The sequence below is a fragment of the Chrysochloris asiatica genome, unplaced genomic scaffold (assembly GCF_000296735.1).
Source record: "Chrysochloris asiatica unplaced genomic scaffold, ChrAsi1.0 scaffold00138, whole genome shotgun sequence".
In the NCBI taxonomy this organism is placed as follows: domain Eukaryota; kingdom Metazoa; phylum Chordata; class Mammalia; order Afrosoricida; family Chrysochloridae; genus Chrysochloris; species Chrysochloris asiatica.
In genome coordinates, this window is record NW_006408656.1 from 4,472,371 (window position 1) to 4,496,926 (window position 24,556).

General features: G+C 52.3%; 1 protein-coding gene across 1 annotated transcript; it reads left to right on the plus strand.

The window, feature by feature from the left end:
- The first annotated feature begins 859 nt into the window (after positions 1–859).
- On the plus strand, positions 860–23,220 carry KRT80 (keratin 80). Its single transcript, XM_006870016.1, has 9 exons — positions 860–1,188; positions 6,830–7,038; positions 12,252–12,312; positions 12,786–12,881; positions 21,044–21,208; positions 21,403–21,528; positions 22,061–22,281; positions 22,911–22,966; positions 23,099–23,220. The coding sequence occupies exons 1-9, from the start codon at positions 889–891 to the stop codon at positions 23,218–23,220; spliced, it is 1,356 nt and encodes a 451-aa protein (XP_006870078.1). The 5' UTR covers positions 860–888.
- Positions 23,221–24,556: the final 1,336 nt, after the last annotated feature.

Consider the following 24,556-nt stretch of genomic DNA (forward strand, 5'->3'; position numbering starts at 1 on the left):
CAAAAGTCTGCCTGGGGTCACACCACTGGTAAGCAGACAGCTCAATCTTGAACCCAGGTCTTACTGATCAAAGGCAAGAGCGCTTTGTTCTGATGATATTTTTCTCTCCAGCCTGAGAGAGTGAGCTGCACACAGTTGTTGTTGTTGTTGTTGTTAAGTGCCATCGAGTCGGTTCTGAGCCATAGCGGCACATAGTAGGTGCTCAATAAATGATCATTCAAATTGACAGGGGGGAAAACGGGGAGGGAGGGAGGAATTGGAGAGAGCAAAGAGGGAAGATGAGCCAGAAGACACTTCGGCAACTAGAAAATAAATAATAAAAGTGATGTTTTCCAATGCCAGGTTGGCATGGTGCCCAGGACTGCTGCTCTACACACAGGGAGCTCAGAATGATTCTTGACTCATCTTTTCCAAAAGTATGTGAGGTTAGGTACGTCAGCATTCAGGTATGCAGCTGAGGTTTGCAGTGAGAGGCGTTCTCTCTTCTCTTTCCTTGTTGAGTCTGCCCTGCCTCTGCCTTCCCCTCCACTCTCCTACCCACCAGTCAGACCAGCCTCAGTCCCATCCCGCCCCCTCCCCCGCCCCGACACCAGTCCAGCTAGGCTGGGGGGGTGCCTGTGAACAGTCCCCTCAGCCAGGCAGATCCCCTGCCGGTGAGAGGGATCCTGCGTGGTGCCGGGGGAGGGGCGGGTACGCCACATCATCTAACAGGTTGGTCGGGCTGCGAGGTGCCCCGCCCTCCCTGAGCTAATGAGCACTGTACGACAGGTGTTTGCTCCTCAGTCCCCAGCCTGTCCAGACTTCGAGAGGAGTCAGCAACCGCCTCTAGCAAGCTCCCTCGATAGCTTGTCTTCCTGCGCCCTCCCAGCTCCCGGGCCGGGGGGCGCGATGGCTTGTCGCTCCTGTGTCGTTGGCTTCAGCAGCCTCAGCAGCTGTGAGGTGACCCCGGCGGGCGGCCCCCGGCCTGGTATCTCGAGATGGAGCAGCTGCGATGTCCCGGGGCTGGATTTCAGCTCCCGAAGCCTCACAGGCTGCTGCTCTACTGGCACCATCCCCCAGGTGACCTTGAACCCCAGCCTGCTGGTGCCCCTGGACCTGAAAATGGACCCAGCCATCCAGCAGCAGAAGAACCAGGAGAAGGAGGAGATGAAGATCCTCAATGATAAGTTTGCCTCTCTGATTGGCAAGGTAAGCACAAGAGGAGGGGATGCCAATGCTAAGGATTGTCAGGCTGGGCCAGGTGAGTGAGCTGTGTGTTCCCCAGCATCTTGCGCCACTCTTGCTCCCAGACTATGGGATCCAGCATGGACCTCCACAAGCTTCTCTGGGCACACAGAAGGAAAAGAAGTTTCTGATCCATCCTGAACAGAGGAGAGAAAGGGATTGGTCTGAGGGACGTATGGATAAAAAGGGATGTATTTGGAATTTCACCCCCAGGTATGAACCAATGAAGTTTGGCTAAGGGGATGCGCCCTCACTGGACTGATGGAGGTATGATCCTGGTCCTACTCAGAGGCTGGTGGACAATAGAGATGACCCTCAAGGGTCCACCTTCTGTCCATCCCTCAGGCCCTCAGGCCTTTGGCCTTGCAGCATCTCTCCCAAGACAGCTTTGCTCAGCTTCCAGGGGTCCAAGCAAAGGCCAAGGGGGTGTGTGGGACAGCGCACAGGAAGGAGGATTCAGCTTTGGCGTCAGGAGATAGGAATGCAGGGGATAGATGCCTTCTCCTACTCTTCTACACCATGCCAGAGTAGAGACAGCAAGTCCTCAGAACCCTGCTCTTCATGCTCCCCACAGTGTGTCCATCTTTGCACCCCCAGAGAGCCCTGTGTCCCTCCCAAAACTGCTCCTCACTACTTCCTCCTAGAAACCTCTACTGGCGGTCCTCCCAGCTCTCTCCTCTCCAAGCCCTACCCTAGAGCAATAATCATCGCAGTCACAGCTGTTGTTGATCATTTGCTTGTTGTGTGCCCGGCACTATGCCAGGGGATCAACAATATTTACCTTTATTTCCCTCAGCAACCTTATGGAAGTACACAGTTTATGCCCATTTTACCAATGAGGCAAACTCAACCTTTCTCATCCTCTCAATAAACCAGAGCCATCTTTCTGTCCTGGCTCAGCTCTTGTTGGCACTTAGGCCTCTTGGATTTTGTGTCTCTCTGCATATTGCCAGTCTCCCACATTCGATGGGAGCTTGCAGAGAGGGGCAGAAGGACGGAGAGAGAGAAGGAGGGATATAACTTGTATTGAGCATCAGCCTATGCCTGATTCTCTGCAGGGACTTTACAAATGATATCATTGGGCCCACACAGCAACACGTTGGCTATTTTCCTTTCCGTGCAGATGAGGAAACCAAAGACCAGAGAGGTTATGTGCCTTGCCTAAGGTCACACAGCTGGTAAGTGATATCACCTAGTTTAGAACTCAAGTCTATGAGACACAAAGCCAGTAGTAGTGGGAATCATTTCTTTTCATCCCTCACTCAGTGGCCATACCAGACCTTCCTCCTGCAGCCGTGAGGTATACCCAGGGTGGGGTATGTGGAGTGGAGTAATACCTACCTATAGAAGGACTTCCACACACTGAAGCGAGCATCCCCACGCCCACCCTGACTGGCCACCACTGGTCATTGCTGCCCTGGTTTCCCCGGACAACAGCCCAGCAGTCATGGCCACTGGGAGGCAGGTTCCTACAGACCCATGTCCTCTTCAAACCCAGCTTAATCCCTTAAAAGGAATGCTTCAGTGAGCTATATAATTTGGCTCTGATGAGTGGCTTCTCTCCCGTGAACGCTACTGCTGATATCACCCTGTCCTCTGCCACAGGGACAGCAGGAGTGTGGAGTACCAGGGAGCGGGTTTGGGCCAGAGGCCCCATGTTCAGGAGCCAGGGCAATGCCCTAGAAAAACTTTAGCAGGATCAGAGCCTCCCAAGCCTCAAGTCTTGGCCTTAGTCTGGGGGTGACCTTCATAGTGGGACACAGGGAGCAGTTGGTGCCAACCATTTGGGGGTCTTTATTGCTGGGGCACTGCCCTGAGGAGTTCCAAGCGACTCACCAACTTTACAGAGAAGGTCTATCCACCGATGCCACAGCCCTTGTGTCTGTGAGGCCATTGAGGCCCTGGGTAGAAATAGGCAGCCGCTGAAAGAGCGAGTGCTGGTGTTTGAATCTGAGTTTGAATCTTGCTGTCCACCTGGAGTAGCTGTGTATCTCAGGCAAGATGTTGAACCCCTCTGGCTGCAGTGCACAGTGGTATAATGGGCTTGTCAAAATCTAACGGGATAATACTTGAAAAGCTCTTAGAACACACCTGGTATGTGTAAGTGCTTTACAAGTATTTGTTAAACACAAAAGGAAATGAATGAGCCCAGACCTAGGAAGCTCCTAGGACCCTTTGAGCCTCTTCTAGGAAGGAGGAGAGGGAGGACAGTCTTGATGGATGAAGAAATGGCTGGACTTCATAGATAGTGAGTGCATCATGGGAGCCCAAAAGTGAGAGGCCATGATGCCTTAGAGCTGGGAGCTCTGAGCAGAGGTGGGTTCCACCTCCCCTTCTTTGTCCTTTGAGGCACCAAGAGAAACAGGAAAGCACTCAGGAGGAGGTAGAGCAGGGGCACTCCCATGAGATGGCCAAGGGGCCCTGGAACTGTTTTGGCTCTGTCACTTGCTGGCTGAGTGTCCTTGGACAAGCTGCTTTCCCTCACTATGCCTCTGATTCATCCTCTCTGCTTCTGTCCTGAAGGTGACCCTGAACTCATGCCAGTGGAAGGACTAGTAAGGCTGTATCATGGTAAAGGGAAGTAGTAGGGAGAGGGGCCTCAAATGAGAAGGCCATGGAAGGGCAAGGAGAGAGCAATGGTAAACCCATTTCTGCACTCTCAGTGGGCAGAGGGGATGAGTAGGACTGCCCAAGGTCAACCAAAGGACCTTAGAGAGACCTGGTATCTGAAGCATAGTGGTTGTCACTCGGGACCCTAAAGACGGAAATTAAGAGGGGTGGCAGGAGGCCAGGAGACAGAGGGATGGAGGCAATTTCTCCCCTGACATCAGGAGGTGACTGGAATCATCCCTGTGCTACAGGTAGGAAGACACAAATAACCCATCCTGACCAAGAGGTCAGGAGTTCCTGGACAAAGCCAACCTCTAGTTGAAGGCCATCTGAAGAACAGGACCAACATGCCCCAGAGGCACAGCCCTCTAGGTTCCCCTGCCTGCACTGCCCATGGGTTAAGAACCTGAAGACCCTTTGCTATGTTTGGGCTTCTTCCCTCAAGAAGGCCCTCAGCCAGGAGCTCCAACCTGGGCTGCTCAGCTTCTCTCCTAAAGAACACATCTCTCCCCATAGCCCTGCCCCAGCTTGGCCCTGATTCTCAGCCACACAATCAGGCCACAGTGTTCCTCTGAACGATTGTGACATGGGAAGGTAGATAAACCAAGAATTTGCTCTCTGAGACCCCTCCGAGAGCTACCATGACCTAAGATGGGGGCGGAAGGAGAGACAAGCAAAACAGAGAAAGAAAACTGAGTGGCAATAGCCGGACTTCTTGACAAGTTGGAGACAATTACCCTGGCATCTCCCTGGGTGCAGGGATTAGCAGCCCTCCCCAAGCCTTTGTTCTGACAGGGAGGAGCCTTCTGCAGGGTAGGCCTGGGTGGGGGTTAAGTTTCCCTCCCTACTCATTGAGATAATGTGAGTCTCTCCAAAAGAGCAACAGGAGACAGGAGCCAGCCTCTGATCTCCCAAGACCGAAAATGCCTTCTAGCTGGATTGGCTGGCCAAATGTATATCCTCTGCCAGTGGGCTAGTGCTGAAACATGGGGGATTGAGGTTAGACTAAGGCAAGAACTTCCTGATGTGAAGGGTTTTCTGCTGCTCATGGGTGGAGGAAGGAGTCTCACATCTCTCTTCTCACTCCACCCTCAGTGTAAACACAGGGCTCCTGCTTGTCACAAGGGAGAGAACATGGGGTGAACAGGTACATCCCCCCACCCCATCGCTCCCTGTCACACACACAGAGCAGGGCAGAAACCTTCTTGATCTCTGGCCCTACTGAGAGAACATGGGGTGAACAGGTATATCCCTCCACCCCATCGCTCCCTGGCACACACACAGAGCAGGGTAGAAACCTTCTTGACCTCCCTCCCTACTGAACCTGTTTGGCTGTGATGCCAGCATATGGTAGACTTAAGGTCCACTTCGCGCAGAACTTACCTGTAAGACTGGGTGTTAAGCGGGGGAATGACAGCCCATAGAAGCCATTTTCATAAGCCGCCATCCATTACCTTTGCTGGTATTGTGTACTGAGTGTCAGGGGGATTGCCGGAAGTCATTAAAGCTTGTCAGGGGAGAAAAAGGAAGCTTGGGGATGTGGGCAGGTCAAGAGAGAGCTGACATCCCAGATGCATCTGGGACAGCAGCCATCAGATGGGACTCTCTGAGAAGCTCTGCCACCCTGGGCCTCCATCTCCTCCTCTGTGAAGGAAGGGTTCGGAGAAGCTAATCCAAAGGCTCCTGGCAGCTCCCTCAGGCTGGGCTTCTGTGAACCCGTGCCAGCCGCCAACAGTAGATGGGATGCAGCCCAGCTGCTTAGCGCGAGTGCCAGACCTGGCCCCTCCGATCCCAGAGAGCGCTATCAGGTTCGCTATCACAACAACAACCCCAGCTGCCCAGGAGTCAGCCCCCTCCAGGACCCTAGCCTGACAAGAAGGACAAATGAGCAGCAGATGAACAGAGGGTCTCAAGAAAGAGAGCACAGGGAAGAAGAGCACCCCAGGAAGGCTGGAATCTGCTGAGGTCAGAGAGTGGAGGCCAGGGGTGCCTGAGGCTGAGCTGGACTGGGCTCAAGAGAAATCCCACAGCCTACCAGTGGTTGTAGTGTGGTCCACAGGCCCTGGAAGCCCCTGTAGGCGTGAGCAAGGAGGAGCCCCCCAATCTTCATCTTCAAGATAAGGAAGACTAGCTGGGGCGCCAGAGCCCACAGTAGCTCCAACAGACTGGAGGTAGATGCTGCAGTGGATATGGGCACAGATACTAAATCCAAACCCCAAACGCCTGCATCCTGCTCTATAAGATACAATTAGTGATCCTGTCTACCCATCGGGTTGTTCCCAGGATTTAATAAATTGAGAATAATGTCTGGCACACAGTTGTTATTGTTATTAAGTGCCATCAAGTCAGTTCCAACCCATAGCATCCCTGTATGGGGTTTCCGAGGAGCAGCTGGTGAGCTTGAACCACCGACCTTGTGGTCACATGGTAGGTACCACATAAACACTTGCTAGTGTTATTATTTCAAAGTACATCACAGTTTTCCCAAAGGAGGTAGGCAAGACAAGCAGTATCATCCCCAACTTCTAGCTAGGGAAACTGAGACTCAGAGAGGAGGGTACAAGTCCAAGGTTGTCAGAAGGAGTCATGCTTTAAGCCCCAGTCAGGCCCTATCTTGCCAAGTGTCTAAAACCATATGAGATTAGGCTTGACAAGGGGGGGCTCCCTGGGGCCTTCCACCCAAGCCCCAGGCAGGCACCGAACATGTCACATCATTGGCACTTAAGCCAGAGTTCCCTCTCCCTGCATCTGGCTAGCCCTGCCCCTCCCCTAGGAAGCCTTGCTCATTGGCTCCATGTCTCTTGAATCTCTCCGTATCTCCACATCTTTGTTGGAACAATTGGCAATTGGAGATTAGTTCTGAATGCACTGAGCCCAGAGTGGGTGTGCACAGATGAGCTGCCACTTCTCAGAGAGGCCCCCTTCAGGGCCCGGGGCATCAGCCCCCGACCTGGCCACACCTGGCGCGCTCACCACTGCCTTCTTGCTCTCCCAGGTGCAGGCCCTGGAACAACGCAACCAACTGTTAGAGACCCGCTGGAGCTTCCTGCAGGGCCAGGACTCTGCCTCCTTTGACTTGAGCCACCTCTACGAAGAGTACCAGGGCCAACTGCAGGAGGAGCTGCGTAAAGTGAGCCAGGAGCGGGGACAGCTGGAAGCCAACCTACTGCAGATGCTCGGGAAGGTGGAGGAGTTCCGAGTCAGGTAGGCTGAGCCCTCAAAGGGTCACGGTTAGGACCTGGGGCCACTCAAGATCAAAGGGTGGGGACCAACCTGTACAGGTGAGAGGTGTGGGACACTGAGATGGAGGAAAAGAGCTGCAGAACATTTCTTAACACCACAAATACTTATTGAGGACCTACTATGTGCCTGACAATGCTCCTACCACTGCCCCAAATAGTGACCCCTCCAGTGAAGTCAGTCACAGCTAAGCACTGTGTTTGCTGACCACTGGAACCATCCCAACCCACATCCCCTGGTGCCCATAAATATGCCTGCTCTTGCCCACACATCCGCACTGGTGATGGGAAATTATGTCCCTAGATGGAACATCAGACAGGCTTCTGCTGTGCCGATGGCTTTGGATTTTAATCTCGACTGGGCTGAAAAGGATAGAGAAGTGGCTGGTGTACAGGCATGGGCTGGAAAGGGTGGATTTCATGTGAGTAAAGAAGGAATCCCATAAAGATAGTATGTGCCAGGCATCAAGATCGACATTGGAACTAGAGAGATGAATAAAACAGCCTGCAAGATGCTTTGACAACTTAATGGGGCAGACAGACAGGGAGATAATCTGCTGGACCCAAGCTTGGGCAACTAGAAAGGGTTAATGCTTTCCCCTGGCCCTTGCTAGCTTTGTGACCTCAGGCAAGTTGCTTAACATCCCACCTCAGTTTTCCTTCTGTATAAAATGGGAATGACAGTGCAAAAACTAAACCCACTGTCAAAGAACCACTTCTGACTCATAGCAATGATTAAAAAAATAATAAAAATAGACATACTGCCATCGAACTCATAGTGGCCCTGCATAGGGTTTCTGAAACTGTAAATCTTGAGAGCAGACAGCTTCATCTTTCTCCCTTGGAGCAGTTGGTGTGTTTGAACCACCAACCTTGCGGTTAGCAGCCCAATACCTAATCCACAGCACCACCAAGCCTTCTTGATAGTGATGCTAGCTGATTCCAGTTTAAGATGGTAGGAGTAAGCTGGAAGTTCTAAACAGCAACTCTCCTAGAAGGTTGAAGGGCCTGGCACACAGTAGGTACCTGACTAGCATTTGTTGAACTGGACTGGACAGTCTAGAGGCAGACTAGGCACTGAGGTTGCTCAGAGGAGACGAAATGCTCTGACTGGCCAGTGGGCAGGGCTTCAGGGGCATGGAGACTCATGGCAGAGCTGAGGTTGAGCAGCTAGGCTGTGTATGTACCTCTCCTTGGACCTGGTCCCCTTGGAATGAGATCCCAAGCCAGAGTGGCCTAGGCCCCCTGCCACCTCCTCCAGCTCCAGGCCTGCTCTCAAGCCATGCTGAACAAGGTTAAGCCCTTGGTTCCAGGAGGGCTGGGTGTCTCGCACCCTCCCAAGAGGCCAGGGCTCCAACTCTACTTGCCCAGATCTCCTGCTCAGCCCCACTCAGGATCTGAAGAGACGCGCACACAGGAAGCTCTCCCTGTTCTGTGGACCTTTGTTTCTTCATCCAGGAATGATCTGGCCAAAACCTCCCAGCCAATAGGCATGATCTGGAGCCTGACTGGGACTGGGCCCCTCCCTGATCTGGGACCACCTCCTGGGGGTGCTAGGGAATCTATCCATTCTTCCTGATACCAGCTCATCAGAACCCACAGCATTTCATCAATACCTACTAGGTCTTTGACCCTCAAGGGACCAAAGAATGGCAGAGCTAGAAGGGGTCTTGGCTCCTCCTAGTCTAGGGAAGGAAACAGAGGCCCAGAGAGAGTAGGGGCTTGTCCTCAGCCACACAGCATGCACATCTATCTCAAAGCCCACTAAAAGAGCTGCTTCCATGTGCCCAGCCAGATCTTGTTGATGGGAGCACTTTGTACCTGGAAGTTCTGTACAAATACTACTTGTTGTTTTAATCTGACTCAGCCCCCTCATTTGGCCTGCTGCCTGTTTCCATTGCCTACTGCCTGCTTTTCCTCTGTTTAGGCTCAGGGCCTCTGTTTCTCTCTCTGAGGCAGGAACTCACTGGAATACAAGATGGAGAGACAGGGCCTAGGAGCAGGCCTGGAAGGCTTTGAGGGGTCTGCAGGCCAGTGCTAAGAGGCTGTCTGGGGATGAGCAGAGCCTGCACCCCCCCCCCCTCAAGGAGTCAGGAGGCACCAGGCAGAGCCCTGGCAGGGAAAGGCTGTGCCCCACCTCTACAAAGCGATGAGCTCAGCCTCACTCCCAGAAATAAACAAGGGGTGGGGGGGAGAGGGGGGGCGGGGTGACAAGCTGAAAAGGGCCTGTGAACGGGTTTGGGAGCTGGTGACTTGCAGACTGGCACAGAACTGGGGGTGGTTTGGGGAGAGATGACATCATCATTTAGTCGTCTATGGGAACAGAGATTTCCAAAGTCTTTGAGGCAGCAGGGGCACTAAGGATCAGCTAGTGGAAAGCTCTGTTTGCTACAATGAAAGAAGAGCCGCTCAGCAAGAGGAAGCAACTTCCCCAAGGCCACACAGCAAGTGACTCAGGGACGCCACATACAGTTGTGCATTCTGTCTACTACACAAGAGCACTGGTTGGGAGACTGAGCAGGGGCTGAAATCCAGTCATGCAGCAAGCCGTAGAGCCTGGTGCCGGACTGCACACCCCCAAGGAAGTTCTTAGAAGAAAGGATGGATGTGGGCCAGCAGGAGCCTTGAAGGGACTGACCCCAAACTGGAACCCAGCTTCCTGCTTCGTTCCTGTGCTTGCACCAGCTAGCTTTTGAAAAAGGCTCCCTGGCAGGAGGAAGCATGGGCTCCATTCCATCCCTCCCATCACGCCTGGAGGTCCAGGAGTAGGGAAGACCTCAGTCTGGACAGGATACTCTGAGGACCCCCTTCACTCAGGCCCCACACTCCTGACACCCTTCTCTGGGGTGGGAGATTGTTGTTGTTGTTGTTATGTGCCGTGGAGTCGGTTCTGACTCATAGAGACCCTGTACAGGGTTTCTGAGGCTGTAAATCTTTACGGGAGCAGAAAGCCTCATCTTCCTCTCACCGAACCGCTGGTAGTTTCGAACTGCTGACCTTGAGGTTCACAGCCCAATTCATAACCACTACGCTACCAGATAGATTGTTGTTGTTGTTAAGTGCCATAGAGTCGGTTCCGACCCATAGCGACCCTGTACAGGGCTTCCGAGGGTGTAGGGGGCAATATTTCCCAGAATAGCTGCCAGCCCTCCTGTCTAGTTTCCCCTTGGCCCCCGGCAAGTTTTCTCTCTGGTGGATCAGGAAGAGACACCGTGGAAGCACAGTTTACCCCTCTCCTCCTCAGTCAAGGACAAATTCGAAAAGGTGGGAGACTCGTAGGAGTCTCAGAATCCCAGGCCTCAGCCCCAAGGTTCTCCTTCTAAGATATCTCAGTGGAAAAAGCTAAATGAACATCAGGCAGGATCGGGACCAAAGTGACCAGAAGTGACTGTGGGCCCACTGAGGGTCAAAGCTCAGAGCAGTGATCAGGACCCCTGACGGGAAGGGAAGAAGGAGGGGGAGAGCAATGAGGGATGAAAGGAGGCTGGGCACCTCAGGGAGCTCCCCTGGATTGTTCACCCTAAGTGTCTGTCCTCAGGTTGAGGGCAACTGATGAAGGCTTCTCAGCGTGGGACTCCCCAGGGCAGAGAATTCTCAGAGACCCCTAAAGCTTGTTTCAGTCAGCCCCGCCCTATGGACGGACTGACTGACTGACATGTGAAGGAAGAGCCAAGAACTGCCCCTCTCTGCGATAAGGTTCCCATGGTTACTTTCCAGGAAAGCTAGAGCCAGGTCCCAGGACAGAGCTCAGGGAATAATAACAGTAACACTAACTGCTTTATGTATGAATTCTTACCACTTCACTATTATCAGAGAACACACAATAACTTATCCAAAGTCACACCGCTACTTAGCAAGGAAGCCGGGAGTCGAGTCCAAGTAGCCAGGTTCCAGAGCGCCACACTTCAGCACCACACCCCAGCAGCCACCAATCCCAGCTTAGACCAAGTCCTTCTCAGAGCCTCAGTCTCCACATCTGTAAAATGGGACCAATGGCGGGGGCTCCAAGAATCACAGGAGACAGTGCAGGTAAAACACCCCCACTCCAGTCAAGGTACATCATGGGCACTTTGTTTAACCCATGCACTGTGATCTGCACCCTCACAACCCGTCTCAGACTCTGGTCTTGGACAGGAAGCACAGAGTATCAGAGCTTGCTGCAGGTTCTGACTTTCCTCTAAGTCAGACCCTCTCCTCAGCTCCTCAGGCAGGCGGGCATGTGGGAGAGAGGCATTGGGGAGGGCAAGTGCAGGTGCAGCCAGCTGACCCAGGTGATGGGTGACGCTGCCCCCGTTGTGAGGTCAAGGACTGGGGCAGACAAGCGGCTATAATTAGAGCCGCCAATGATTCAGGCATTCCCTGGAGAGGAGGGCGGGAAAACAGGAAGCCACAGAAACCCCACATCCGCTGGGACAGGGATGTCTGAGGCTGGCAGACACCCACCCACATGGGGCCAGGCCAAACACCTTGAGTGGAGGAAGAGGGGAAGGTCAGGAACTGGGGTCCAGTTCCTCCATCTGACCTTGTTCTTGTTCTAAACGTGAGTTGGACTTGAATTAGGAGGAGGCAGCACTGAGAAGGAAGGACCCACCCCCTTCCTGTGTCAAGTACGGGCTGTACACATTGCATCAAAGGTGGGCTTTGTGACCCCACACACACCTACACACCCACATTTAACTCAAAGAGCAGGAAGCCCAAGGAGAATGGTGAAGTCACTGGCCCAAAAACACAACCTGCAAAGTCCACACTTATTGTCCTTCCTTTGGAAGGCACATGACTACCTTCCAGCAAAGCTTCAGCAGGGAAGGGGTGGTGGTGGGTAAGAAGGAGGTTGAGTAATGGGGATAGGAGCAGACCTGAGCAAAGGCACAGCCAGCTTGGAACCTGAGCTCTTTAGTGGAAGGGGGAAGATTATGGGCCAAGTTCCAGAGTGAGCCACTGCACAATCAGGAGAGGCTTCCTGGAGGTGGTGTGGAACAGAGACAGGATGGATGGATGACCATCAGGAGGCTGTGGGAGGGAAAGATGGGGAGTGTCATAGGAGATGCAGGGTTGCGTTCACCTGAAGGAAGGGCCACTTTTTTCTAATTGGTCCAATTGAGCACCAGCCTCATGTTCTGTGTCTCTTTCTTCCTGCCTCTCCCACTCTTCCCATCCCTCCCTTCCTCTCTGTCTCAGGTATGAGGATGAGATCTCCAAGCGCACAGACATGGAATTCACTTTCGTCCAGCTGAAGAAGGTAGCCTGCCCTCCTCCTTCCTCGTGGGCCTTCTGCCCTCTTTCCCTCAGGATTACCTACTTTCCTTTGCTGTTGAGTGCGCTCAAATCCATTCCAAATCCCAGTGACCCCGGTGACCGAGTAGAACTGCCCCATAGCGTGTTCTCTGCTGTAATCTTGATGAAAGCAGGTGACCAGGTCTTTCTTCTGTGGAGAGGCTGAGTGGGTATGAACTGCCAACCTCTTGGTTAGCAGTTGACTGCTTAGCTGTTGCAGCACCAGGCCTCCTTATTTTCCTCTACTCCCAAGCAGGCCCTCATAGACTTGGTTTCCAGACCAACAGACAAACAGACAGATGTATCTGTCTCACCTTCCTCCTTTCTCCCAGGGTCTGAGCCAGGTTCCCTCTGGGAATCACTCCCACTCTTACAGGGAAGTAAACAACCCCAACCCCTCTATCCTCTGTGATCACTCACTACTGCTCCCATCCCTAGGACCTAGACACAGAGTGTCTTCGAAGGACTGAACTGGAAACCAAGTTAAAAGGTCTGCAGAGTTTCGTGGAACTGATGAAAACGATCTATGAACAGGTGAGGGGGGTGGGGATCTGCCCAGCCAAGGGCCAAAGGGTCCACAGCAGAGGGTACAGAGGAGGACAGTCATCCTGCCTGTCACCCCTTCACACATTGGCATGGAGCACCTTCCCAAAAGATGACTCTCAGGGAGAACTTGTGTCTTCACATGGGTATGCAATGCTGAGGGTGGTCAGAGGACCAGGTGCATCTGGCCACAGAGGCAGGGCCCATCGGGACTTGAACAACTGTTCTTACTCAACTACCAGTTGCCACTGGGCCTATTCAGACCCTTGGTGACCCCATGTGTATCAGAGTAGAACTGTTCTCCAGGATTTTCGATGGCTGATTTTTTGGGCTATAGAAAGCAGATCTTTCTTCCTAAGCGTCTCTGGGTAGACTCAAATCACCAACATAGGGACTCTTCTACTGAACTAACCTCTCTCTAATCACTGCAGCTGAAATTCCAGGCACTCACAGTTCTAGTCCTGAGAGGCACCTTCCCCATGTGGTTGACGTAGGGAAACCCTAGCTTCTGAGGGAACAAAAAAGACGCAGTGAATCCAGACACAAGAGCTCCTAGAGCACGTTTCCAGTTGCCTCCTGAGCATTCCCCTGAGTCGGGTGGAGAGTGGCCACCAGATCCAGTGTGTTGTCTGTTGTGTGGACACCAGGATGGATCCTGCTGATCAGGGCTGGACACTGGATGTGGATGCCACTCTCTGCTCCAACCGCTGCTTCCTAGACATCCTAGCCTCCTCCTCTCCACATCCCCTGTTTCCTGGATGAAGACATGTAGGGGTGATGCTCTCAAACTACTAGTGGGGTTCCAAATGCCTTAAGTTCAGCTAAGTACAAGCAGGACCATTGTTGGGGGTGACAGGGCTTGGCAGCCTGTGTGCAAACTGCTGGAGCCAAGCTATGGCAATGCCCCCAGTGAGCCAAGAGGAAGTCAGAGTCTCCCTCTCAGTCAAAAAGTTCTACTAAAACTGCCCTACACACTGCTGACCACAGCAATATGGCCTTGCCCTATGGAAAGGGAGATTGGGCTTCATGGCTGTGCTTATCCATACTCTTTTCCAGCAGGCTTAGCCTCCAGCTGAAGCTCCTGTGGGGTGGAACAGAGCAGAGAGAACATCACAAGCCTTAGACCCAGTGAGAAGGCAGCCCACCCAGACAGACCACCCACACTGGCAGCCCAGACCAAGCCCTCCACAGCCAGGACAAGTCCCATGTCCCATAACAGGCTGCCTGGGGCCTCATGCCCGTGGATTACCTTGAGGCATGGATCAGTGGCTCCTCTGTCCCAACTCCCCATGGGCTGCTGAACCCCAGGCCAAGATCAGCAAGGCCTATGGCTCAGAATCTGCATTCTGCCCTGTTCTCCCACTTGTCAACAAGCTGAGAACCCAAGTTCTAAGCCAGGATGCCAGCCCTGCAGATGGGGTGATGTAACTCAAGATTAGGCATAACTAGCAATATATCAGGCATTGCTGGAAGCACACACACAAAACTTCTTGGCCACTGCCTCATTAGTAAGGGAAGGGTTGTGGGCTTTTCTGTCTTTGGGCCTAGATTCTGTCTCTGTCCTTGACCCATTCTTGTGACCGTGGGCAAGTTTTGGGGGAAGAGCCAGTCCTATGGAATTTGGGGAGAAGGCACCATAGGCAGAAAGGAAACCTAAGCAAAGTCCCCAAGACACAAAGTGAGTTTGTGATATAGAGTCAAGGAAGAAACCGTTATGGCTGGAACCAAGAGGTCAGAGTAGGGGCCCTGGGAGAGGAAGCCAAAGCGCCTGTCAGCGATCAGGCCATGGAAAGCCCAGGGCTCCGGTCAGGGATTTGGACCTGTTTCTAAGTGAGATGGGTAACCAACCACCAGTAGGTCCCGGGAGGGAGTGGGTATGGTTTGTGGTTTTGTAAGACAGCTGTGGAGAAGGAACTGTAGCAAACCGGTAATGTCAGAGTTACCGCTTTGGGAAGCAGTAAGGTGGTGTTTGTGTCCCTTTTTACACATCAGGCCAGGCTGAGAAGATAACGCTGACCCCTTGCTAAAAAGATTGCCTGCCTCCATGGGTCTCCAAGCCTGTTCCACCTGATGGGAGTATATAATGCAAGCCACATATGTAAATTTTTCATTTTCTAGTACCGCCATCATCACTCACTGCTGTCACATCAATTCCAACTCATGGCAACCCCATGCATGGTGTGCACCTTCCCATGTGTGTGGAATGCTGAGCATGTTCAGGGGACCAGACAGGATCTAGCGGGACTTAGTCAACTGTTCTTACTAAACTACAAGTTACTGAGTCCACTTAGACTCCTGGCAGCCCACGAGTATCAGAGTAGGAGCTTTTGATGGCTGATGTTTTAGAAATAGATCTCCGGGCCTTGCCATGAAGGCCCCATTGGGTAGATTCAAATCTAACTGCTCAATTAACAGTACAGCTCATTAACCATTTGTACCACTCAAGGACTAATTTTCTAGTTGCTATTGTTGTTTAGTGCCGTCAAGTTGGTTCCAACCCATAGCGACCCTGTATAGGGTTTCAAAGGAGCATTTGGTGAGTTTGAACCACCAACCTTGTGGTTCAAACCAACATTGTGGCCCAGTGCTGAAAGAAAGAGATACAATTCATGTAATAATATATCTTATGTAGTTCAACATATCCAAAATATGATGATGTCAACATCATTCAATCTAAAAAATTAATGGGACGTTTTACATTTTTTATTCATACTAAATCTTCAAAATAGGGGGTATGTTTCGTACTTGCAGCTCATTTCAATTCATACTGGCCACATTACATGGTTATCCATGTTCTTAATGTTGGGTGCTACTGAGCTGATTCCAACTCATGTGTGCAGAGGAGAACTCCATAGGGCTTTCTTGGTTACAGTCTTTTCAGAAGCAGAAGCCACTGAATGGGTTCAGAGAGTCCATCCATGAAGTGCTGTCGAGTCAATTCTGACCCATCGTGACCCTGTATAGGGTTTCTGAGGAGTAGCTGGTGAGCTTGAACCACCGACCTTGCAGTTCAAACAGCTTTGCAGTCTCGTGCATTAACCTACAACACCACACCAGGACAGAACAGTTCTGAGTGAAGGAAGGTGCCAGTCATGGCTACCTTAGGTGGAAGACATACATGGTGGTAAGTGATAGCCTCAGGAAGACAGGGCACTCTAGTTCGTTTTGGAAAAGGTGTCAGATGAGAAAAACTATGCTGTATAGGCCTACCTCTCAAATTCCAATAAATACCCCTCCCCTCTCCAACATGCTCACACATACACACACATCCCCGGGCCTCCAGAACCCACAAGTAAATCTGGATAAAACAAGGCATGGGCAAGTTCTGAAAAGCCCATCCCAACTAGCTCAGCAGGAGCTCAAGGCCTCCCGTCTACCACCACAGCCTCCTTAGGGATCTGTCTACCTCTTCTGGCCATCACAGGCCTTTATGGTCACAAGGCAGCCCTCCAGGACACAAGGCTGGGGTGATGATCCTCACTGGGCAGAGGCTCACATTCCCCTTCATCATCCAAGGTGCATTCTAACTCCCAAAAGCATTTGGAGCCTGGCTTCATCCAGCCAGAACGCCACCTGCCCCACCCATAAACTCTGGTTCCAGGGAGATTAGCTGGGAATCTGCTGACAATCCCCAGCTGACCCAGGTGAACCATGGGGTGCTGAGCCCTGCAGAGAACCTAGTACTATCTGAGTAGCCCTGGTGCCTGCCCTCAAGGTATTTTGAGGAGGCTTCTCCAGCTTCATGACCTTTACCAACTCTAATACTAACCTTTTGTTGTTGTTGTTAAGTGCCAGCAAGTCAATTCCAACCCATAGCGATCCTGTATAGGGTTTCCAAGGAGGAGCTGGTGAGTTTGAACCGCCATGCTTGCAGTTCAAACGGCTTTGCAGTCTGGCACATTAACCCACAGCGCCACACCAGGACTCCTTAGTGCCTGTTTATTGAACACATACTATATACCAGGCATTCTGCTAAATGCTTTCCATACTTAATCTCAGCTAATCCTCATAACCACCCTATGATGTAGGCAATTTGGCACAATTAAGAGAGCATAGCTTTAGAGCCAGGTGTGACACTGTGGATTAATGTACTGGACTGCAAGGTCAGTTTGAACCACAAGGTAGGCAGTTCCATTCCTCAGAAACCCTCTGCAGGGTCGCTATGGGTCAGAACCTACTCAACGGCACTTAACAACACCAACGCTTTAGAGCAGCCTGGATTATGTGAACTCCAACAGGTTGTTTTAACATTTCTATGGTGTGGAGTCCTGGTATGGCACTGCAGGTTAATGCTCTGGTCTACAAGGTTGTGTTGAACTGCAATGTCGGTGGTTCAAGGTCACCAGCCACTCCTTGGAAACCCTATACAGGGGTCACTATGAGTTGGAACCGGCTCAACAATACATAACAACAACAATGGCGTGGCGCTGTGGGTTAATGCTCCAGACTGCAAAGCCATTTGAACTGCAAGGTCAGTGGTTCAAACTCACCAGCTGCTCCTCAGAAACCCTATACAAGGTCACTATGGGTCAGAACCAACTCGACGGTGCTTAACAACAACATGCCTTGATTTCTCCATCTCTAAAATAGGGAGAATAATAAGAGCACCTACCTCACTGGACTGTTTGAACGATTCATTTTATTAAAACATCCTAAAGCTCTTAAGGCATTCTGATAGAGTAGTGGTTACAAATCGGGCTGTGAAACTTAAGTTCAGCAGTTCGAAACTACCAGTTGTTCCGCAGGAGAAAGATGAGGCTTTCTGCTCCAGTAAAGATTTACAGCCTCAGAAACCCTGTACAGGGTTGCTATGAGTCGGAACCGACTCCACGGCACATAACCGCCACCACCACTAAAGCTCTTAGCATAGTATCTGGAACATGGTACACATTTAATATATTTTAGCTGTATTCAGTTCTATACTCATTTTACTGATGAGCATCAGAGAAGTTTAAAAACCTGGCTAGTAGGAGGTGGTGGTATTCAGAGTTCTGGTAGCATAGTGGTTACGAACTGGGCTGGGAACCTTAAGGTCAGCGGTTCGAAACTACCATCCGCTCCGCGGGAGAAAGATGAGGCTTTCTACTCCCGTAAAGATTTACACCCTCGGAAACCCTGTACAGGGTCTATATGGGTCGGAACCGACTCGACGGCACTTAACAACAACAACAACAAAACACTACATTGTACTGACCCCTTCGAGTCACCTGCTGCCTTGACCTTAGCTACACACACAGCATCCTCCTTAGGCTCTGGCTCTGGAGGAAGCTCTGAACTCTTCCTCAGCTTAATTCTTGCCAAGGCAGAGATACACATCCTCTCTCAGGGACGCATCTCATGATGGCACCGTCACATCACACAAGGAAGCATTGTTGTGCCTCTGCAGCCTAGAGGGGCCAGCATGTCCAAACATGTCTGAGATATTCTGAACCCTCCATTTCCTGTGTCTATTTACCAAGTGCCTGCTTACCCTGCCTCTCTCCAGAAAGGATAGTTAGCAGTCTGCCACATCAGCTCTGTGCCACCAATCCTGCTGGCCCTGGGAGGGGGAGCCCTCTCCCCTGTCTGCAGTGTGTCCTGACAAGGCCTAGGTGGTTTGTAGTTGTGAACTGCCACAAGTCAGACCCAGCTCAAGGCAGCCCCACTTATGAGAGGATTGCTCTATTGTGCTCCATAAGGTTTCCACTGCCTGAGTCTCAGAAGTAGACCCCCTGGCCTGTCATCCTAGACTTTCTTAGTCTGGAAACTCCGCTGAAACCTGTCAGCATCATAGCAGCTTGTAAGCACCCCCTGACAGCCAGGTGGTGGCTGTAGTTGAGATGTATCAGCCCAGGCAGTAACAAATGCCAAACCAAAGCAAGAGTAGGTGTGCCTTCAGAGGGCTCGATCCAGAATGCCCCACACCCACTAATCCTAGCACTGCATCTCTGACACTGGCCAGGGTATTGGTTTCACATGGGGAATGTTAGCTTTGGTTGGGAGAGTGGCTGAGTGTTGGGCTGTGAGCCTGTAGTAACCACCACTCACATGGTCTGCGCTGTAGCCTGTCTGCATAAGGAAGGATCTCTGTGAGGTTCATGGGAAGATCAACCCCTCAGCAGGAGACGCCCATGGGGGCAGATGGCCAGCTCAGGCTCCTGCTGACCACAGTGCAGAGGCAGAGTACCTTCTGGGTATAGAAACCAGGGACTCTCTGAGCATAAGGATGATGAGAATCAGGAGGGAGCCTGAAGTCAGGAGATTAAGGACCAGAATTCAGTCATAAGCCAAAAAGTTACACCAGGGTCTGAGCAGAACCCCAGATCCCATGGGCAGGTGTCAGGAGATACAGGGGACACAGGCACTTGTGAAACACCAGTATGGGGTATAATCAGCAAAACCCAGAGCGCAGAAACATCACAAGACTAGAAAACTGATTCTTCCAACTAGAAAAAATTGCAAGGAAATAGGGAGAGAGAAACAGAAAAGGGTTCTATAGCTTGAAATCCCTGAGTAGCACAAATGGTCAAGTACTCCACTATGAACTGAAAAGTTGTCAGTTTGGTGCAGCAGAAGAAAGGCCTGGTGATCTGTTCCTTGAGAACCCTATAGAACAACTCTACTCTGCACACATGGGGCCGTCATGAGTCAGAATTGACTTGATAGCCACTGTTTGTTTTTTGTTTTTTAATCTATAGATTAAAAGAATCACAGAGACATATGGACCAATTGCAGTGTATGAACTTGGTTTAGATCCTGATTCAAACAAACAAGTGGAAGAAAAACATGAGGCAATCAGGGAAATGGGGACACTGGCTGAAGTATGATGACTGAAATAAGAGTCAAGGGTGGACGGTGAATGATACTCGGAATACCAGCCAGCTCAGGCCCCATGCCCTTCCTCCACAGGGGGAGCCTCACTTCCTGCAGACTAGCTCTGAGCCCCACCTGCCTGGCTCTCTTCCCAGCCTCCCAACAGTGACTCACTCTGCCCAATGTGGTATACTCCCCTATAGCTCCTCCCTCCGGAAGGAGGCCCCACACAGGGCCAGTGCTCTCCGGTGAAGCAGTCCAGGGCCCAGGACCCCTGCTCCCACCTGCTACCCTCCACACTACTGAGCATGCTGGCCTGGAAGATGGCAGGCTGTAGACAGGGTCTGGTAGGGAGCCACTGGGAGATGGCTTCAACCTCTTGTCTCCACACTCTCAGGCTTACCAGCAGTGAGGAAGGGCCTGAATCTGAGTCTGTCTCTGCACTCACAGCTGGTCCCATAACCTCTTTGTGCCTCAGTTTTCCCCCTGTAATCTGAGGCTAACGAGGATACCAGTCTCATGAGGATTAAATGTGAGGGCACGTGGTAAACCCTTAGCATGCAGCCTGGTGTGAAGGAAGCGGTAGATTTTAGCATCTCCAGGCACCTCTGTGGATGTGGTTGGCATTTTCTAAGCAGGGATGAGACAGAGAAGAGGGAAGAGGAGGAAATGCTATTCTTGTGGCTGAGTCCTGTCTTACTGGCAAGCCCCTCAACTAGAGAGGGCATGGGAGGTGACCCTCTGGTGACACTGCAGGCTGAGTGTCAGGGGCAGGGCCTCATCGTGAGCAGCAGCCTGAGGCAGGGGAGGGGGGCACACATCTGTCAGCCTTGAGCCGCACCCACCCCCTCATCATTCATGAGATTCTGTTCCAACATCTAGGAGTATTTGACAAACTGAGACGACGTGCCTTTGTACCAAACCCTGTGCAGATGAAGAAGGGTCTGCTGGGCCCACAGGGAACCCTGTCTCTGGAAAGACAGAGTTGAGTAGTGGTGGAACCAGGGACGAGGGGCTTGATATGCCCCAAGCCCAGGGCCACCAGCTAGGAGGAAGGTGTCCCACCCTAGCAGGAGTGCCTCAGGTAGACAGTGGAGGATTGGAGGAGATACCAACAGTCGGGTTGGAGCCCGGAGTGAGAGCAACACAAGAGGTCAGCAGGGAATGGGGTGGCAGTGGTGACCTGCTTCCCATAAACCCAAGCTGGAGAGCTGTGGTAAGGAGGCCCTAATTGTTCATCATCTCTCCAGGAAGGCTGAAAAGGAGAAACTCCCCTCACCCTGGGGTGAAGGGACTGGCTGTGGCAGAGGGTCCTCCTGCATTCCCCTAGCCCTAAACCCTCCACATCTGTGCCCCACCAGGAGCTGAAGGACCTGGCAGCCCAAGTGAAAGACGTTTCAGTGACCGTGGGAATGGACAGCCACTGCCACATCGACCTGAGTGGCATCGTGGAGGAGGTGAAGGCCCAGTATGATGCCATCGCCGCGCGCAGCCTGGAGGAGGCCGAGGCATACTCCCGCAGCCAGGTGCACAGGCTGACCCACAGGCAGGGAGGAGATGGACTGTGGTGACCAGAACTCACATGCATAGCAGTGTGACCTGAGATTCTATGACAAGGAGAGAAGATGGGAGGCTGGTGCCGGAGAGGGGGCACAGGGACAGAAATGGAGTCATGGGGAGGGGCTCCTAGTGACTCCCTGCACATCCTGTCCTCTCCCAGTTGGAGGAGCGAGCTGCCCGCTCTGCTGAGTTCGGATCCAGCCTGCAGAGCAGCCGCAGTGAGATCTCGGAGCTCAACGTTCACATCCAGAAGCTCCGATCCCAGATCCTCTCCATCAAGAGCCACGTGAGTGTCCATTGGATGCACCCCCACCCCCTCAAGGGCTGACAGGAAGGAACACACACTCACACACCAGCCAAACTGACACAGGTATGATCTAGCTGATTGACTCTGGGCTGGTTGCTTAGCAACTCTGTGCTTAGCTTCCTCACCAGTCACCTGAGATAGGACACTTATGAAGATTACATGAGCTTTGTGTTTGAACATGCTTTGTAAACTGTCCAGGGATGTTGGCTATTAGAGGGCCCACTGCCTCCCTCCCAGACCTCCTGTCAATATACAGGAGAAGGGAGTGGAGACCTAAGCCCCCGCCTGCAGCCAGGACAAGCAGCTGCTGCTCTGGGGGCATGTAGGACTTCTCTCAGATTTTAGGGAAGTATCTCCTTAAATCGGCGTCTTATTTTATGTGCAACCCAGGGATGCCATTGTTCAGCCTTCCTTCCCCACATCTATGCCCCAGGTGGGCTCCTGGCTGTGGCCCACTCTCTCACTCCCAATCCCCCTTACTGGTCCCTTCTCCCTGTCATTCTGGTGGCAGTGCCTAAAATTGGAGGAGAACATCAAGATGGCCGAAGAACAGGGTGAGCTGGCCTTCCAGGATGCTAAAGGCAAACTGGCCCAGCTGGAGGCTGCTCTGCAACAGGCCAAGCAGGACATGGCACGGCAGCTGCGAGAATACCAGGAGCTCATGAACACCAAACTGGCCCTGGACATCGAGATTGCCACCTACCGCAAGCTGGTGGAGGGCGAGGAGAGCCGGTGAGGGGCCTAGGGAGAAGGAGGACTGGGGGACCAACCCTGCACCAAATTAGCCTCCCTTTCAGCATGGCTGGGTGAGCCAAGCAGGCCTGGGTTCAAGTACTCGTTCAGCCACTTATAAATAGGGGCCGTTGGTCCAGTTCATTAAATTCTCAGTTTCCCCATCTAGAAAATGGGCTGGTCATAAGGTGGCCCCCTCATGCAGGGGTAGGGAGGATCAAATGTGATTTTGCATGCAAATGCCTGTCACAAAGAAGTGCTCAATAAATAATGTTAGCTGGAGTCCCTAGGTGGTATAAAGGGTTAATGCAGTCAACTGCTACCCAAAAGCTCGTCAGTCTACCCAGAGTACCTCAGAAGAAAAGTCTGGCAATCTACTTCCAAGGTTTCAGCCACTGAACACCCTATGGAGCACTTTTCTACTCTTAGAATGCAATCAATTCCATTGGTAATTGGTTTAAATGTCAGTATACATGGAGGGAAGAGGATCAGAAAGGACAAGCCAGATAGCCAGGACAATCCAAGGGCTGGGAATCCCTCTCCACCTGCCAAGTCCTGGGCTTCCAATCCCAGGGGAGCTGAAGCCACAAGCTCCCTCACATCCCACCATGCTCTACCCCCACCCTCAGGATGGAGCTGCCCTCAACCGCAATGGTCAGCGCTGTGCAGTCCCGCTGCAGGACCAGTGAGTATTCTTATCCTCAGGGCCCATGGCGGGAAGGGAAGGGTGCAGGGAGACCATGACCCCAAGGAATCATTTTAAGTGGCTCCCAAATCTCTAGCCCCTCCCGTGCCTTACCCCTTATTTCCTCTGTAGCTTCTTCCAAGTCAAGCCTCTCCAAGGCCCCCTTCCGGAAGAAGAAAACCAAAGGCCACGTGATCAAAATCACAGAAATGTCCGAGAAGTTCCTCTCCCAGGAGTCGGAAGCTTCAGAATAAGGCAACAGGACCCCAAGAGCCCCAAGTTTCTCCTGCTGCAGCAGGAGAAACTTAAGCTAGACTCAAGAAAGCAGCTTGGAGCCTCTGGGTTGGGAGACACGGCCTGATACTGACCTGATAGGAGGAGGGTTCAAGCAGGGACCACTTTACTGTGGTGTCCAGGGGTGGGAGGGTGGGAGGCAGCTGCTCAGATGGACTCCTTATCAACACCTCATAGTCTCACCCTTCCAGGCTCTGGTCAGAGGTTTTCCAGGCTGGGGAAACTGGAATTTGGGCATCAGTTTTGTGTCCACCTCCTCCCTCCTCTGAGGTTTCCCACACCATAGGGCTCTAACTAAGGTGCCTTTGATTCTTTTGCCTAATCCTTGCCCTAAACTTGTATCTCAAGTCTTCCTCGCTTATCCATCTTAGTCCTGGTTATGGACTTGGGGGTGATGAGGACTATGTAAGTACCCCCACAACATAGCTGGAGTTCCTAGGGAGGCTGAGTGACAAGTACCCCCTGGCTTTCCTGCACCTCATGGGTCCCCCAGACACCTGACAGTATTAAGGAATGAGGGGAGGAGGGCCCTGGGTGTTGGGACTTGAGCCAGGACCTCTGAGATCAAGCCAGACACCTGCCTCCCACCCCCCGTGGGTCTCACCCAGTAGGTCATATTCCGAACTGAACCAGCTGCGTATGGGGGCACCACCCCTGGCCAGCTCCCCGTATCTTCTCCAGAAGCTATTCTTGCCATGATCAATTCCCTGAGGAGGGGGCCAGATGACAGCCTGGGGCTAGGCAGGAGAATGAGACCCTCCTCTCTCCCCTCTGCCATTCCTGGTTCCTGAGTCCCTGGATTCACCACTCCTGCTGGGATCTGAGCTCTCTGTCCCCAGCTCAGGCCCTTCCCATCCTGAACACCTGGCTTTGGAGTACCAGGTCCTTCCAGGAAGCCCATTTCTCATGACTCTCTGCTCTTAGGCCCCTGTCCTCCTCTATATCCATTGAGGACCCTGGAACACCCCCACGCCTCTGGAGTTCCAGTTCCTTCTTTTCTAAGGGTGTCCTACCTTTTACCCCTCTCCTGTTTCCTCCCAGCATGCCCACTCTGCCTGAGTCTGGCAGGGCCAGGAAGAAGGCACAGTCGGGACAGGTCTGGGGGCTTCAGAGCCCTTGAGGTCGGGCTGGGGAGCCCCAGTGAAAGCTTCAAAAGGGCTCAACCAAAGAGAAAAAAATTCTGCATCCAGTAAGATTAGGGATTAAAGTAGGAGTGCTCCTATTTCCTGCTCTGTGCTCTCACCTTGGGGGCAGCCTTAGACTCTCACTGTGCAGCCCCCTTCTCTCCTTCCCTTC

Bases quoted from the DNA above. Each gene is read 5' to 3' on its own strand.
- KRT80 (XM_006870016.1), top strand. From the start codon at position 889: ATGGCTTGTCGCTCCTGTGTCGTTGGCTTCAGCAGCCTCAGCAGCTGT. The intron at 21,529-22,060 runs GTGAGTGTCCAT...TTCTGGTGGCAG, and splicing joins TCCTCTCCATCAAGAGCCAC to TGCCTAAAATTGGAGGAGAA. The intron at 22,967-23,098 runs GTGAGTATTCTT...TTTCCTCTGTAG, and splicing joins GCAGTCCCGCTGCAGGACCA to CTTCTTCCAAGTCAAGCCTC.